This window comes from Bombina bombina, chromosome 1, assembly GCF_027579735.1.
Source record: "Bombina bombina isolate aBomBom1 chromosome 1, aBomBom1.pri, whole genome shotgun sequence".
Taxonomy (NCBI): Eukaryota; Metazoa; Chordata; class Amphibia; order Anura; family Bombinatoridae; genus Bombina; species Bombina bombina.
Window position 1 is genome coordinate 397,284,193 of NC_069499.1, and position 17,905 is coordinate 397,302,097.

Here is a 17,905-nt window from a genome sequence, read left to right on the forward strand (position 1 = left end):
TTTGGGAGAGAGTTTTTACAAGCAGTGGTGCCTTCCGTTTAAGGTACCTGTCTTGTTCCCTCCCGTCATCCGTGTCCTAAAGCTTTGGTATTGGTATCCCACAAGTAAAGGATGAATCCGTGGACTCGATAGATCTTACAAGAGAAAACAGAATTTATGCTTACCTGATAAATTTCTTTCTCTTGTGATGTATCGAGTCCACGGCCCGCCCTGGCTATTAAGTCAGGTAGTGTTTTTGTTTAAACTACAGTCACCACTGCACCCTATGGTTTCTCCTTTTTCTTCCTAACCTTCGGTCGAATGACTGGGGGGTGGAGCTAGAGGGGGAGCTATATGGACAGCTCTGCTATGTGCTCTTTGCCACTTCCTGTTGGGAAGGAGAATATCCCACAAGTAAAGGATGAATCCATGGACTCGATACATCACAAGAGAGTAATTTATCAGGTAAGCATAAATGTTTTAAATGTTTACCTTGGTAGGCTCGAAGCAGCATGCCCTACTGGGAGCTAGCTTGTGATTGGCTCTCTAGATATGTTCAGCTAGGTCCCAGGAATAGCTGCTCTGGAGCTGACTTTAACCCCTTATTTATTTTTTAAATAAACACTGTTCAACAGTTATATACAAGCAATCAAACAATAATAAAATGGTGCAACACTAAAGGGCATGTTCATTTTGCTTTTTATCTCCAACTGTGTAAGTAGAAAAGCTTCATTAATACCCCCAAGGCAGAACATACAGTGATCTGAGATGTCATCGCAGAAAATGCAGCAGGTCTGCAGAAAGAACAGGACACAAACAGGAACTGTTAGCGATTTAACTTTTCAGCGCTGCTCCACATTAGGCTGTTCTCTTCAAACAGAGCTGTTCTCTGGCTGCACCATGTTAGTAAAGTAGTAGTGCATTAACTGACTGGCTCTCAGAGATCATTTCAAGCCCGTTCCGTAGCCTCTCACAGTCTGCAAAGCTGTTTTTTCTGAATGTAAAACGTTTGTATATGCAATGCACCTTTTTTAGAGTGTCTGCAGCTAATTTGCAATGCAATTCAACTACTGCACTATATTTATAAAACTTTAAATATTGCTTTATTCTTCAGTTAACAAACACATTACAATTGAACTGGTGCTTTAGTGTAACTGCCTAATTTAAAATTTTATTTTATTTAAAAATGTCCTGCAGAAAATTTTTCACTAAAAAAATCTCATCGCAGAAAGTGGAAAAAGTTCTGGGATTAATACTTAGTCATGTATATTCCCTTCCCTGAGAATTTAGGGGCATGTGCCATTTAAAGCACAGAAAATCAGTTAACACATCCTAGTCTGTACCTGTACTATAAAAGGTATGAGGGTTTCCCTTTCCTCTTCTTTTGGAGCAGGGTGTGAACAATTTAAAGGAAAAATATACAAGGACAAAGGATGTGATGTTGGAAGACCATGGAAGGAAAACAAATCGGGATAGCTTTGTCTATTACTTAAATTCTTGTTTAAAAATATAGATAATCCTTTCTATTACACTGCCCATTTTTGCATAACCAACAAGGTTATGTTAAAGGGACAGTTAACTCAAAAAAATTCTCACTTTTAATTTGTTCCCAATTATCCACTTTACCTGCTGGAGTGTATTAATTGGTTTACAAGTAGCTCCTTTACCCTTATATTGGCATTTGAAATAGTTGATTTAGCATGTGGTATCCCCACCTATTCTGAAAGTTTGTGGCCGCAGGTCCAAGCTATAGATAAGCTGTGTAAGCACAGCCAGCAGATGAAATTACACTCCCAGGGGGGTATAGCAAAGATAAGGTAATAAAATGTTGATCTTCCATTGTTCTCTCCAAGTATTGGTCATTGTTTTATGGACAGATATAAGATAAAGAAGCAGGTATATGTACACAATGTGATACAGTAATGAGATCTGATTATACCTACAAGCTCAACCCATTTTATTAGGCTGTGGCTTTAAAACACAAAATCGGAGCTTTAAAATACACAAATAAACCTTAAAAAGCTCATTTTCTTACATTTTTTACTCTGCCGTTGTTAAAAAAAGCAATTGTAAACACATTAACGGAAAAACTATTTTACAGTGTACTGTCCCTTTAATATGATTTTTACCTCTGAATGAACACCCTCTAGCTGTGAAAAACTGTCAAATGCATTTAGATAAGAGGTGGCCTTCAAGGGCTTAGAAATTAGCATATGAGCCCAGGTTTAGCTTTCAACTATGAATACCGAGAGAACAGAGCAAATTTGATGATAAAAGTAAATTGGAAAGTTGTTCAAAATTAAACTTTCATGATTCAAATAGGACATGTCATTTTAACTAGACTGTCCATTTTAACTTTCTATATCCGCAATTAAGCACTATATTGCTAAATAGCTGCATGCATTATGTATTTAAAATTGTTCTGTTAACAAACATTTTTTGTTTTTGGTGTTATTTTCTTTCATGTAATTGGCAAGAGTCCATGAGCTAGTGACGTATGGGATATACAATCCTACCAGGAGGGGCAAAGTTCCCAAACCTCAAAATGCTTATAAATACACCCCTCACCACACCCACAATTCAGTTTTACAAACTTTGCCTCCTATGGAGGTGGTGAAGTAAGTTTGTGCTTGATTTCTAAATTTCTTCTTTGATAAGCGCTTCTAAGCATTCTGAAGCCCAATTCCTCTGAGTACAGTGTTTGTCAGAGGGATGTGAAGAGAGTATCGCTTGTTTGATTTTATGGTTTTCCTTGCGGGAAATCTTTTCAAGGGTTCTCTGTTATCAGTCGTAGGGATTCATCTCCTACCTCCCCTTTCAGATTGACGGTATACTCTTCTATACCATTACTTCTGCTGATAGGTTTCAGTACTGGTTTGGCTATCTGCTATATGTGGATGGGTGTCTTTCGGTAGGTAGGTATCACTATTTTAAGACACTCAGCTATGGTTTGGTGCTTTATGTATTAATATAAAGTTTTAAATATATGTATTTTACTTATATTTGCCATGAGTCAGGTCTATGTGTATTTCCCTTTGCAGTTCAGCAGTTAAATTTAATGTGCGTTTGTCATGACACAAGTTCGTAATTTCCTGCATCTTTGACGCAAGGTTGTTTGGTGCGAAATTGCGTTTGACGCGAGTTGCGTCATTTCCGGATGTTGGCGCCAAAACATTTCTCATCTTCTTTTTGCGTCGTTCTTGGCGCCAAAAAATGTATTTATATTTTACCCCACTTCTTATATGCTCCTTGCCTTCTTTATGCTCAGAGGGCTATGCTATTTGCTTTTCTTCTACAAGATAAGGCGAGTCCATGGATTTCATCCTTACTTGTAGGTGTTAGTTTTATTTTCTTCAATCAAGAAGTTTTTTATTTTAAATGGTACCGGTGTGTACTATTTTCCTCCAGAGGTTATGGAAGAAGATTTCTGCCCTGAGGTTGATGCAGCTGTAACTAAGATCCATACTGGTTCCCTCAAGACTTCTGAAGGTAACACATGAGACATCTTCAGTGTGGAGACTGGTTTCATGCTACAAGCAGCATTAAGGTATGTGCAGCCTTTTATTTCTGAGGAGACTTGATATATCAGAACTGGCTGGCATTTATTTCTCTGTATGGGAATTGGGTAAACAGTAGACCTGTTATACAGAGGGGTGTTACTGGAGTCCCTTGTTTTTTTTTTTTTTTTTTTTGCTACTTGACATTTTAAGGGCATTATGAGACTATGGGAGAGGAAAAGAAAAACGGTTCATAAAGTTTTTATTTTGCATATAACCAGTATGACTTACTGGGATGTATTTGGGGTGTATATAGTTTTTCACTTGGCTTGTGTGTAAAACCGCTTCACCTTGCGGTTATGTTTGGGCCTACTCTGGCTTCGGCCTTAAGCGGCGGGGCTTGTTTTTGCTCGCTCAGATGCGCACTTCCTTCTGTCTAAGAAGCAGCAAGCAGCAACTCGGGTGGCTCCTGGACAGTCTATCTCTGGTCCGGAGTGTTAGCCAGTTGTTTCGAAATACCTGGGGGCAGGTAGGCGCCACAGCAGAGCTGTGGGGAGGTGCAGGGGTTATTTAAACTGACTATTTTCTGATCTAAGTTACTTTAGAGCCTTTTTTTTCCCTTTGCTACTGGGGTGCAGTATATTTTGGATAAACCAAAGAGTTTAAGTAAATTTTTTAGTCTAACGTTATTTAAGCAGTTTTGGGTGATAGTGACAACGGACGCCAGCCTACTGGGCTGGGGGGCAGTTTGGAATTCCCTGAAGGCTCTGGGCTGGGGGGCAGTCTGGAATTCCCTGAGAGCAATATTCAATGCGCTTCAGGCGTGGCCTCAGTTGGCTTCGGACAAATTTATCAGATTCCAGTTGGACAACATCACTACTGTGGCATATATCAATCAAGGGGGAACAAGGAGTTCCTTAGCGATGATAGAAGTATCCAAGATAATCCGATGTCAGCAATCTACATCCCAGGAGTAGAGAACTGGGAAGCAAATTTTCTAAGTCGACAGACCTTTCATACCCGGAGGTGTTTGCCTTACTGATTCTCCGATGGGGCAGACCGGAATTGGATCTGATGGCATCTCGACAGAATGCCAAGCTTCCAAGATGCGGATCCAGATCGAGGGATCCTCAGGCCAAACTGATAGATGCCTTGGTCGTTCAGCCTAGCTTATGTGTTTCCACCATTTCCTCTCCTTCCAAGCGTGATTGCTCGAATCAAACAGGAGAGAGCTTCAGTAATCCTGATAGCGCCTGCGTGGCCACGCAGGACTTGGTATGCGGATCTAGTGGACATATCCTCTCTGCCACCGTGGAAACTTCCTTTGAGACAGGACCTTCTCATTCATGGCCCTTTCCAACATCCAAATCTAGTTTCTCTGCAGCTGACTGCTTGGAGATTGAACGCTTGATTTTATCGAAGCGAGGATTCTCTGATTCAGTCATCAATACTTTGATACAGGCTAGAAAGCCTGTCACTAGAAAAATCTATCATAAGATATGGCGTAAATATCTTTATTGGTGTGAATCCAAGGGTTACTCAGAGTAAAGTTAGGATTCTGTCTTTTCTCCAAGAAGGTCTGGAGAAAGGGTTATCAGCAAGTTCCTTAAAGGGACAAATTTCTGCTTTGTCAATTCTGTTTCACAAACGTTTGGCAGATGTGCCAGATGTTCAGTCTTTTTGTCAGGCTTTATCTAGAATTAAGCCTGTATTTAGACCTATTACTCCTCCCTGGAGTTTGAATTTAGTTCGTGTTCTTTAAGGGGTACCGTTTGAACCCATGCATTCCATAGATATTAAATTATTATCTTGGAAATTACGGTTTTTGGTTATTTCTTCTCGAAGAGTTTCTGAGCTTTCAGCGTTAGTGTGATTCGCTTAATCTCATTTTTCATTCTGATAAGGTGGTTTTACGTACCAAAACTGGATTTCTTCCTAAGGTGGTTCCCAATAAGAATATTAATCAGGAAATTGTTGTTCCTTTATGTCCTTATCCTTCTTCCAAGAAGGAGCGTATGTTGCATAATTTGGATGTGGTCCGTGCCTTAAAGTTTTACTTGCAGGCAACTAAGGATTTCCGTCAATCATCTTCATTATTCATTGTTTATTCTGGAAAGCGTAGGGGTCAGAAAGCTACGGCTACCTCTTTCTTTTTGGCTGAGAAGTATCATCCGCCTGGCATATGAGACTGCTGGACAGCAGCCTCCTGAAAGAATTACAGCTCATTCTACTAGGGCTGTGGCTTCCACATGGGCCTTTAAAAATGATGCATCTGTTGAACAGATTTGTAAGGCCACGACTTGGTCGTTCCTTCATACTTTTTCCAAATTTTACAAATTTGATACTTTTGCTTCTTCTGAGGCTGTTTTTGGGAGGAAAGTGCTCTTCAAGCAGTGGTGCCTTCCGTTTAGGTCTCTGTCTTGTCCCTCCCTTTCATCAGTGTCCTGTTGCTTTTTGGTATTGTATCCCACAAGTAAGGATGAAATCCGTGGACTTGTCGTATCTTGTAGAAGAAAAGGAAATTTATGCTTAACTGATAAATTGATTTCTTCTACCATACGACAATTCCTCGGCCCTCCCTGTCAATTTAAAGACAGATTATATTTTTTATTTACAACTTCAGTCACCTCTGCACCTTATAGCTTTTCCTTTCTCTTCCTATAACCTTCGGTCGAATGACTGGAAGTGAAGAGGAAGGGAGGAGCTATATATACAGCTCTGCTGTGGTGCTCTTTGCCACTTCCTGTTAGCAAGAGGATAATATCCCACAAGTAAGGATGAAATCCGTGGACTCTTCGTATCGTTGAAGAAATTAAATTTATCAGGTAAGCATAAATTTCCTTTTTTCTCAGTTTTAGCATTTGCATTTTTTCCCATTCCTGAAACTGCTATATGTGGAAATAAGATATTTTTGTTTAATGTTTTTCTTTTTTACATTTTACAAGATGTCTCAATCTGATCCTGTCTCAGAAGCTGCTGTAGGAACCATGCTGCCTGAACACAGTGCTACCAAAGCGAAGTGTATCTGTTGTAAGATAGTGGAGATTATATCTCCAACTGTAGTATGTTAGTCGTCATAAGCTTTTGAATGCAGAAAAGGTTTCTATTAGTGCTCGTACAGTATCTGTTGTTCCTTCAACATCTAAAGTACATGATATCCCTGTTGATATGAAAAATTATATTGCTGATGCAATACAGAAGGCTATGGCTGCTATACCGCCTTCAAATAAACGTAAAAGGTCTTTTAAAACTTCTCATTACTGATGAAATTTGTAATGAACGACAACATACTGATATATCCTCCTGAGGATCTCTCTGACTCAGAAGATCCTACTTCAGACATTGACACTGATAAATCATCTTATCTTTTTAAGATTGAGTATATTTGTTCTTTGTTAAAAGAAGTGTTAATAACTTTGGATATTGAGGAGTCTGGTCCTCTTGATAATCCAGTAAACGTTTAAATTCTTTTTATTTTTATAAACTTCCTGTGACTACTCCTGAGGTTTTTCCTGTTCCTGATGCTATTTCTGATGTGATTGCTAAGGAATGGTCTAAGTCTGGTACTTCTTTTGTTCCTTCTTCAAGGTTTAAAAAGTTGTATCCTTTGCCAGTGGTTAATTTAGAGTTTTGGGAAAGTCCCAAAGGTTGATGGGGCTAATTTCTACTCTTGCTAAACGTACTACTATTCCTATGGAAGTACCTCTTTTATGGATCCTTTTAGATAGGAAGATTGAATCTTATCTAAGGAAAGCTTATTTGCATTCTGGCTATATGCTTAGACCTGCCATTTCTATGGCTGATTTTGCGGCTGCATCAACTTTTTGGTTGGATAGCTTAGCACAACAAGAAAAAACTCTGATTTGCATAGCATTGTTCGTTTGCTTCAACATGCTAATCATTTTATCTGTGATGCTATTTTTGATATCAAGATTAATGTTAAATCTATGTCTTTGACTGTTTTAGCTAGAAGAGCTTTATGGCTCAAATCATGGAATGCTGACACGGTATCTAAATCTAGGTTACTATCTTTCATTCCAGGGCAATAATTTGGTTCCCAGTTGGATTCAATTATTTCCACTATTACTGGGGGGAAGGGAGTTTTTTTGCATCAAGATAAAGTCTAAAGGCAAATCTAAAGCTTCTAATTGGTTTCTGAGATTCTCTTTTCTATACAAGCATTGCCAGTTTGTTGCTCTTCTATTTGCCCTTGCAACAGCGCCAAGAATCTTTTCAAAGGGTCTCGGTGCCCTTCTATCTGTAATCAGAGCAGGGTATTGCAGCGTTCCCTTATTTGGACGATATCTTGGTACTGGCTCAATCTTTTCATTTAGCAGAATCTCACACAAATCAACTTGTGGTTTTTCTTCAAAGACCTGGTTGGAGGATCAATTTACCAAAGAGTTCCTTGATTCCTCAGACAAGGGTCACCTTTTTAGGTTTCCAGATATATTCAGTTCTGACTGTCTTAAACAGACAAGAGACGAATGAAATTGGTTTCTGTCTGTCAAAACCTTCAGTCTCAATCATTCCCTTTAGTGGCTATGTGCATGGAAGTTTTAGGTCTCAAGACTGCAGCATTGGACGCGAATCCCCTTTGCTTGTTTTCATGTGAGACCTCTGCAGCTTTGCAGGCTGAATCAATGGTGCAGGGATTATACTCGGATATCACAGTTGCTATACTTAAATCCCAACATTCAACTCTCTCTCTTTCCTGGTGGTTAGTCCATCGGCTTATTCAAGGGGCCTTTTTTGTTCCTGCCTGGACACTGATTTCAACAGATGTAAGTCTCACAGGTTGGGGAGCTGTCTGGGGGTCTCTGATAGCACAAGATGTTTGGAATCCTCAAGAGGCGAGGTTACCAATCAATATTCTAGAACTCTGTGCTATTTTCAGGGCTCTTCAGGCTTGGCCGCTATTAAAGAGAATTATTCATTTGTTTTCAGGCAGACCATATCACAACTGTGGCATATGTCAATCATCAAGGGGGGACTCGCAGTCCTTTTAGCGATGAAAGAAGTTTCTTGGATACTGTCTTGGGCAGAATCCAATTCCTGTCTAATTTCTGCAATACATATCCCAGGTGTAGACAATTGGGAAGCGGATTATCTCAGCCGCCAGTTCTTACATCCAGGGGAGTGGTGTCTCATCCATGTATTTTATCAGATTGTACAGATGTGGAGTTTTCCTGAAATAGATCTGATGGCATCCCATCTAAACAAGAAGCTTCCCAGGTACCTTTCCAGGGATCCTCAGGCGGAGATCGTGGATGCGTTAGCAGTTCCTTGGTTTTACCAAGCTGCTTATATTTTTCCGCCTCTAGTTCGCCTCCCAAGGGTGATCTCCAAGATCATAATGGAACATTTGCATGTGTTTCTGATAGCACCAGCATGGCCTCACAGGTTTTGGTATGCGGATCATGTCCGGATGTCCAGTTGCCAACCTTGGCCACTTCCGTTAAGGCCAGACCTTCTGTCTCAAGGGCCGTTTTTCCATTAGGATCTCAAATCGCTAAATTTAAAGGTATGGAAATTGAATGCTTAGTCATAGTTTCTCTGACTCAGTGATTAATACTATATTTCAGGCTCGTAAGTCTGTTTCAAGGAAGATTTATTATCGGGTTTGCAAAACCTATATTTCATGGTGTTCTCATAAATTCTCTTGGCATTCTTTTACAATTCCTAGAATTTTTTAGTTTCTTCAGGATGGTTTGGATAAAAGTTTGTCTGCAAGTACTTTAAAGGGAATAATATCTGCTCTTTGTTTTATTTCATAGAAAGATTGCTAAGCTTCCTGATATTCACTGTTTTGTTCAGGCTTTGGTTTGTATCAAGCCTGTTATTAAATCAATTTTCTTCTACTAGATACGACGAGTCCACGGATTTCATCCTTACTCTGGGATATTATCTTCCTGCTAACAGGAAGTGGCAAAGAGCACCACAGCAGAGCTGTCTATATAGCTCCTCCCTTGACTCCACCCCCAGTCATTCTCTTTACCTATACTAGTAATAGGAAGAGGTAAAGTGAATGAGGTGTTAAAATGATAGTTTTTATTTTCTTCAAGCAAGACTTTTTTTTTTTAAATGGTATTGGTGAGTGCTATTTTTCCTCAGGCAGCAGATGGAAGAAGATTTCTGCCTGAAGATTGATGATCTTTCCAGTTGTCGCTAAGATCCTGAGGAGTACTTGAGAAGCTTCAGTGTGGGGAACGTTTTTCATGCTACAAGCATTGAGGTATGTTCAGTCATTATTTCTGGAGAGACTGGTATTTCAGAACAGGCTGACATAGTTCCCATGAGGGAAGGGGTAAGCAGTAATCCTACATATATGAAGGGGTATTACTGGGAACTGTATATTGTCTATGGGCTAAAATGCAGCAAAGGAATGGCAGCATGGTTGACACTGGCAACATAACGTTTTTTATGATAAAAACTTTTTTTATGTTCAATGGTATTGGAGGGTATAGTAAGATTTCTCAGACCCCTGAGGGCAGGTAGGCGCCACAGCAGAGCTGTGGCGAGGTGCAGGGTGTTGCTAATCTATTTCTTATAACGTTTTTGGGTAACGTTTTTACCATAGAGGTAAAAATTCTGTGCTTTTTTACTTCTTAAAGGCACAGTACCGTTTTTCAAATTGTTGTTTTTTTTCCATTAAATAAAGTATTTTCAAAACTTTTTGTGGTTACTAGCCTGTTCAACATGTCTGACATTGAGGAAAGTCAATGCTCTATGTGTTTAGAAGCCATTGTGGAACCCCCACTTACATTGTGTCCCTCATGTACTGAAAGGGCCTTACATTGCAAAGAACATATTTTAAGTGATAAAAGTATGTCTAAGGATGATTCTCAGTCTGAAGAGAACCAGATTATGCCATCCAATTCTCTAAGTGTCACAACCTCTAACGCCCACTCAAGCAACGCCAAGTACTTCTAGTGCGTCTAATTCTTTTACTCTGCAAGCAAGCTATGGCTGCAGTTATGTCTACTACCCTTACAGAGGTATTATCTAAATTGCCAGGTTTACAAGGTAAGCGCAGTAGGTCCGATATTAAGGTAAATGCTGAGCCCGCTGATGCTTTATTGGCCATTTCCGATGTACCCTCAGTGTTCTGATTTGGGGGTCGGGGAATTGCTGTCTGAGGGAGAGCTTTCAGATTCAGGAAATGTATTACCTCAGACAGACTCGGACGGGATGTCCTTTAAATTTAACACCTCCGCCTGTTACTCCGGGAGGTTTTAGCGACTCTGGATGATTGTGACCCTATTGTAATACCCCCAGAGAAATTGTGATGTTTTTCCAGTCTCTAAAAGAATTTCGGACATTGTAACTAAGGAATGTCATAGACCAGGCATTCCGTTCTCTCCCCCTCCTAATTTTAAGAAAATGTTTCCCATATCTGACACCATTCGGGATTCTTGGCAAACGGTCCCTAAGGTGGAGGGAGCTATTTCTACCCTAGCTAAGCGTACAACTATACCTATTGAGGACAATTGTGCTTTTAAATATCCTATGGATAAAAAAATGGAGGGTCTTCTAAAGAAATTGTTTATTCATCAGGGTTTTCTTCTACAACCTATAGCATGCATTGTTCCAGTTACTACTGCAGCAGCTTTTTGGTTTGAGGCTCTAGAGGAGTCTCTTAAGGTTGAGACCCCATTAGATGATATTTTGGATAGAATTAAGGCTCTCAAGTTAGCTAATTTTTATTACTGATGCCGCTTTTCAAATGGCTAAATTAGCGGCGAAAAATGCAGGCTTTGCCATTTTAGCGCGTAGAGCGTTATGGCTTAAATCTTGGTCTGCTGATGTATCATCAAAATCTAAGCTTTTAGCTATTCCTTTTAAAGGCAAGACCCTATTCGGGCCTGAACTGAAGGAAATAATTTCAGACATTACTGGAGATAAAGGTTATGTCCTACCTAAGGAAAAGACTGTTAAGATGAGGGCTAAACAAAATAATTTTAGTTCCTTTAGAAAGTTTAAAGGTGGACCCTTTACTTCCTCTTCCGCCACAAAGCAGGAGGGGAATTTTGCACAATCCAAGTCAGTCTGGAGACCTAACCAGGCCTGGAATAAGGGTAAACAAGTTAAGAAGCCTGCTGCTGCTACCAAGACAGCATGAAGGGGCAGCCCCCGATCCGGGACCGGATTTAGTAGGGGGCAGACTTTCTCTCTTCGCTCGGGCATGGGATGTTCAGGATCCCTGGGCATTAGAAATTGTGAACCAGGGGTATCGGCTAGAATTCAAGGATTTTCTCCCAAGAGGGAGGTTTCATCTTTCACGTTTGTCTGTAGACCAGACAAAAAGAGGCGTTCTTACGCTGTGTAAAAGACCTCTATACCATGGGTGTAATTTGTCCAGTTCCAAAGCTAGGACAGGGGTTTTACTCAAATCTGTTTGTGGTTCCCAAAAAAAGAGGGATCCTTCAGACCGATTTTAGATCTCAAATGCCTAAACAAATTTCTCATAGTCCCATCGTTCAAGATGGAGACTATACGAACAATTTTACCAATGATCCAGGAGGGTCAATATATGACCACCGTGGACCTAAAGGATGCGTATCTTCACATTCCTATCCACAAGGATCATCATCAGTTTCTAAGGTTCGCCTTTCTGGACGAACATTATCAGTTTGTGGCCCTTCCTTTCGGGTTGGCCACAGCTCCCAGAATCTTCACAAAGGTGCTAGGGTCCCTTCTGGCAGTTCTCAGGCCGCGGGGCATAGCAGTGGCGCCCTATCTGGACGATATTTTGATCCAGGCGTCAACTTATCACCTGACCAAATCTCACACGGACATCGTGTTGGCATTTCTAAGATCTCACGGTTGGAAAGTGAATATAGAAAAGAGTTCACTAGTTCCACTAACAAGAGTTCCATTCTTGGGAACTCTGATAGACTCGGTAGACCTGAAAAATCAGAAAGTCAAAGATTCTAACTACTTGCAGAGCACTTCAGTCCATTCCTAGGCCATCAGTGGCACAGTGTATAGAGGTTAATGGTAGCGGCAATGGACATCGTTCCGTTTGCTTGCTTTCATCTCGGACCACTGCAGCTGTGCATGCTCAGACAGTGGAATGGGGATTATGCAAATTTATCTCAGATAAATCTGGACCTAGAGACCAGAGACTCTTTTCTTTGGTGGTTGTCACAGGATCATCTGTCCCAGGGAATGTGTTTCCGCAGGCCAGCATGGGTGATAGTGTCGACGGACGCCAGCCTCTTAGGCTGGGGTGCAGTCTGGAATTCCCTCAAGGCTCAGGGTGTTTGGACTCAGGAGTCGTCCCTATTACCAATCAATATTCTGGAACTGAGAGCAAAATTCAACGCGCTTCAGGCGTGGCCTCATTTGGCCTTGACCGAATTCATAAGATTCCAGTCAGACAATCACGACTGTAGCATATATAAATCATCAAGGGGGAACAAAGAGTTCTCTAGCGATGAGGTTTCAAAGATAATCCGATGGGTGGAGACTCACTCGTGCCACCTATCGGCAATCTATATCCCAGGAGTAGAGAACTGGGAAGCGGATTTTCTAAGTCGTCAGACTTTTCATCCGGCGGAGTGGGAGCTTCATCCGGAGGTGTTTGCGTCATTGATTCATTAATGGGGTACACCGGAATTGGATCTGATGGCTTCTCGTCAGATTGCCAAACTTCCTTGTTACGAGTCCAGGTCAAGGGATCCCCAAGCTGTACTAATAGATGCTCTATCAGTACCTTTGTCGTTCAACCTGGCTTATGTGTTTCCTCCATTTCCTCTCCTACCTCGTCTGATTGCAAGAATCAAACAGGAGAGAGCTTCAGTAATCCTGATAGCGCCTGCGTGGCCACGCAGGACTTGGTATGCAGATCTAGTGGACATGTCATCTCTGCCACCATGGAAACTGCCATTGAGACAGGACCTTCTCATCCAAGGTCCGTTCCAACATCCAAATCTAAATTCTCTGCAGCTGACTGCCTGGAGATTGAACGCTTGATTTTATCTAAGAGGGGATTCTCTGAGTCGGTCATTGATACTTTGATTCAGGCTCGAAAGCCTTTCACTAGAAAAATTTACCATAAGTTATGGCGTAAATATCTTTCTTGGTGCGAATCCAAGGGCTACTCATGGAGTAGGGTTAGGATTCCTAGGATTTTGTCCTTTCTCCAAGAAGGATTGGAGAAGGGATTATCAGCTAGTTCCTTAAAGGGACACATTTCTGCTTTGTCAATTTTACTACACAAGCGTCTGGCGGATGTCCCAGACGTTCAGTCTTTTTGTCAGGCTTTAATCAGAATCAAGCCTGTGTTTAAACCTATTCCTCCGCCATGGAGTTTGACTTTAGTTCTCAATGTTCTTCAAGGGGTTCCGTTTGAACCCATGCATTCCATGGATATTAAGCTTTTATCTTAGAAAGTTTTTTGCTCTTAGTTGCTATCTCTTCTGCTCGAAGGGTTTCTCAGCTTTCTGTGTTACAATGTGATTCACCTTATCTTATATTCCATTCTGATAATGTGGTTTTGCGTACTAAACCTAGATTCCTTCCTAAGTTTGTTTCAAATAAGAATATTAATCAGGAAATTGTTGTTCCTTCCTTGTGTCCTAATCCTTCGTCTAAGAAGGAACGTCTGTTACATAACTTGGACCTGGTTTGTGCCTTGAAATTTTACTTGCAAGCGACCAAGGATTTCCGTCAAACATCTTCTCTATTCATTGTTTATTCTGGAAAGCGTAGTGGTCAAAAAGCTACGGCTACCTCTTTCTTTTTGGCTGAAAAGCATCATCCGCCTGGCATACGAGACTGCTGGACAGCAGCCTTCTGAAAAAATTACTGCTCATTCTACTAGAGCGGTGGCTTCCACATGGGCTTTTAAAAACGATTCTTCTGTTGAACAGATTTGTAAGGCTGCGACTTGGTCCTCCCTTCATACTTTTTCCAAATTTTCCAAATTTGATACTTTTGCTTCTTCTGAGGCTGTTTTTGGGAGGAAAGTGTTCTTCAAGCAGTGGTGCCTTCCGTTTAGGTATCTGTCTTGTCCCTCCCGTTCATACGTGTCCTGTTGCTTTGGTATTGTATCCCACAAGTAAGGATGAATCCGTGTACTCATCGTATCTAGTAGAAAAAAAATGAAATTTATGCTTACCTGATAAATTGATTTCTTCTACGATACGAGTCCACGGCCCTCCCTGTCATTTTAGACAGATTATATTTTTGTTTTTAAACTTCAGTCACCTCTGCACCTTTTTTAGTTTCTCCTTTTTCTTCCTATACCTTCGGTCGAATGACTGGGGGGTGGAGTCAAGGGAGGAGCTATATAGACAGCTCTGCTGTGGTGCTCTTTGCCACTTCCTGTTAGCAGGAGGATAATATCCCACAAGTAAGGAGGAATCCGTGGACTCGTCGTATTGTAGAAGAAATCAATTTATCAGGTAAGCATAAATTTCCTTTTTCCTCCTTGCAGTCTTAATTTGGTTTTAAAAGCTTTGCAGGCTCCTCCGTTTGAGCCTATGCATTCTCTGGATATTAAACTACTTTCTTGGAAAGTATTGTTCATTTTGGCTATCTCTTCTGCTAGAAGAGTTTCTGAATTGTCTGCTGTTTAGCGGACTTCGTTTAAATTTCTTCCTAAGGTTGTGAATTCTAACAACATTAGTAGGGAAATTGTTGTTCCTTCTTTGTGTCCTAATCCTAAGAATGCTCTTGAAAGATCTTTACATTCTTTAGATGTTGTAAGAGCTTTGAAATACTATATCGAAGCTACTAAGGATTTTACAACTACTTCCAGTCTATTTGTTTTCTGGTTCCAGGAAAAGCCAGAAAGCTTCTGCCATTTCTTTGGCATCGTGGTTAAAGCTTTTGATTCACATGGCTTATTTGGAGGCGGGACAGTCTCGCCTCAGAGAATTACAGCTCATTCTACTAGATCAGTCGCCACTTCTTGGGCTTTTAAGAATGAAGCTGCAGTTGATCAGATTTGCAAAGCAGCAACTTGGTCGTCTTTGCATACATTTTCTAAATTCTACCGTTTTGATGTATTTGCCTCTGCAGCAGCAGTCTCTGGTAGAAAAGTTCTTCAGGCAGCTGTCTCAGTTTGATTATTCTGCTTATAAATTACAAGAAAAAAAAATTAAATCATAAGAGACATATTTTTTTTGTTTTAATTTTTTCAGCGGAAATAGCCGTTATTTTTTTTTTTGTTTTTTTTTTATCCCTTTCTAGTGACTCTTCTGTGGTCTCCCACATCTTGGGTATTTCTATCCCATACGTCACTAGCTCATGGACTCTTGCCAATTACATGAAAGAAAACATAATTTATGTAAGAACTTACCTGATTAATTTCTTTCATATTGGCAAGAGTCCATGAGGCCCACAATTATTTCCAAATTCCTTTGATGCTTTTTACTCCTTTATCACCCCACTACTTGGCTATTCGTTAAACTGAATTGTGGGTGTGGTGAGGGGTGTATTTATAGGCATTTTGAGGTTTGGGAAACTTTGCCCCTCCTGGTAGGATTGTATATACCATACGTCGCTAGCTCATGGACTCTTGCCAATATGCAATAAATTAATTTATCAGGTAAGTTCTTACATATTTTTTTTTTTTTCTCCTTTTATTCCTCTTGCTTGCCCTGTGGGAAAAGACTCTTATATACTTATCTTACCACCCTTGTGGTGGCAAAATTAGCCGCAGATATACTACTACTAAGCTGCTACATATGTCAAGAAAACACTGTGCATTGAGTTAGTAATACTAAATGACCAACATATTTTTGTGGCATGTGGAACTTTCGTGTGTGTATAAATAATTGCACAATTTGTGGAGAATTCAGTTAATCATTGAATTAAATAAATTGTCAGACTTATGGATATCTTATAACTATTTTCTCTTTAGGTCTGAATCTCCTAAAGTTTACAGTGGCCTTAATATCAAGGTAAGCAATGCTTTCAAATTCCCCAAATTGTATTTTTAATAATCACCCTGTTAGTATATTTTAGAGATGTGCAATAAACTGTTTTGTTCACTGCCGAATACAGAAGTAGGCGGCTGCTTTTGGTATTAGGCTCTTGTCAGAGCCGAATCTCCTCTTGGGCAAGTGAAACAACAAGATCAATGCAAATCCAGAGTTTAGTGTTTCACTTGCCCAAGAGGAGATTCTTCTCTGATAAGAGACAAATTCTGAAAGCAGCCGCCTACTTCCGTGTTTGGCAGTGAACAAAACTGCCAATTGCACATCTCTAGTACGTTTTCTCTGTAATGAAACTGCTAGCTAAGCTGTAAAGTTCATAAGCTTATTTCTTTCTAATGACACGATGAATCCACGGATCATCTAATTATTATTGGGAATATCAATCCTGCCCAGCAGGAGGCGGCAAAGAGCACCACAGCAAAGCTGTTAAATTTCACCTCCCTTCCCTCCAACCCCAGTCATTCTCTTTGCCTACATTAGAGTAAGGAAGTGGTAAAGTTAGATGTCTGGAAAGATTCTTCAATCAAGATTTTATTTTTTTTGCAGTACTAGTATGTGCTGTTTTTCCTCCAGTTGGTAGCTGTAGTCAATTACAGTCTCTTCAGTAGAGCATTGGTGGCTTTTAAGCAAAGGGAACTTGTGGGACATAATTCTCACTGCGCCTCCCTCATATTTAAATAAAAGTTGCTGCCCTTATTATTTTCCACAGGTCCATGTGAGGGAAAGGACCTCTCAAACCTAGTGAGCTGCCTTGCTGCCAGGCAGATTTTGAGGTAAGTGCTAACTTTATTTTCTTAAGCAGCTTTAAGGAAAAAACATGGCACTTGACTATTTCCCTGACAGGGATACTTAATACATTACTCCTAGTGTTTTAAGGGGATTATATATGGCAGTTTTGCAGGCACTGGGGACTTGAGTTAATTTGGCTCAGTTTTGGTGGTTTTATTAGTTTTTTTATTAAAATGTTGACTGACGTTATATTTGACACGCCCACGATGGGCGGGGCTTGTGTGCCGGTAAAAATGATCTTTTGCACACTTCTTAATCTCCCACTTCCTGTATATGGAGGAGGGATATACATCTTGCCGTTTTTTTTTGTTCAAATGGATATTTGTTAGCCTGACATTATTGAAGCAGCTCCAATTTTTCAAGAAAAAGGCTGTCCAGCCGAAACATGTTGATACCAGAGCACACCTGCACAGGATTTGAGAAGACAAAGTGAATACCAGCTATACCCAGTTGAAATATTAGAGTTCCCACTGAGCGGCATATATTTAACCGCAAAGATCACATTGATAACTAGAAATCCTTTTTCTACTTATCCTACAAACTTTCTACTTATCCCAACAACCACATTTCAGCACCCAGATCGGTCACTGACCGACATCTAAGAAACCTGGGAACAACAGACCGGAAAGGCACGCAAAAATTCCACATCATGAGGTTATCCAACAACCATACCATCGTGATCGGTCACTG

The 17,905-nt window shown here is 40.4% G+C and overlaps 1 protein-coding gene across 1 annotated transcript in view; it reads left to right on the plus strand.

Moving 5' to 3' along the window:
- The window catches only part of RIF1 (replication timing regulatory factor 1), a 675,273-nt gene that overhangs the window by 318,766 nt on the left and 338,602 nt on the right, over positions 1-17,905 (plus strand). The window contains exon 21 of the mRNA XM_053712714.1: positions 16,351-16,390. Coding sequence (XP_053568689.1) covers positions 16,351-16,390 — 40 coding nt within the window. The remainder of the gene's footprint in view (positions 1-16,350; positions 16,391-17,905) is intronic.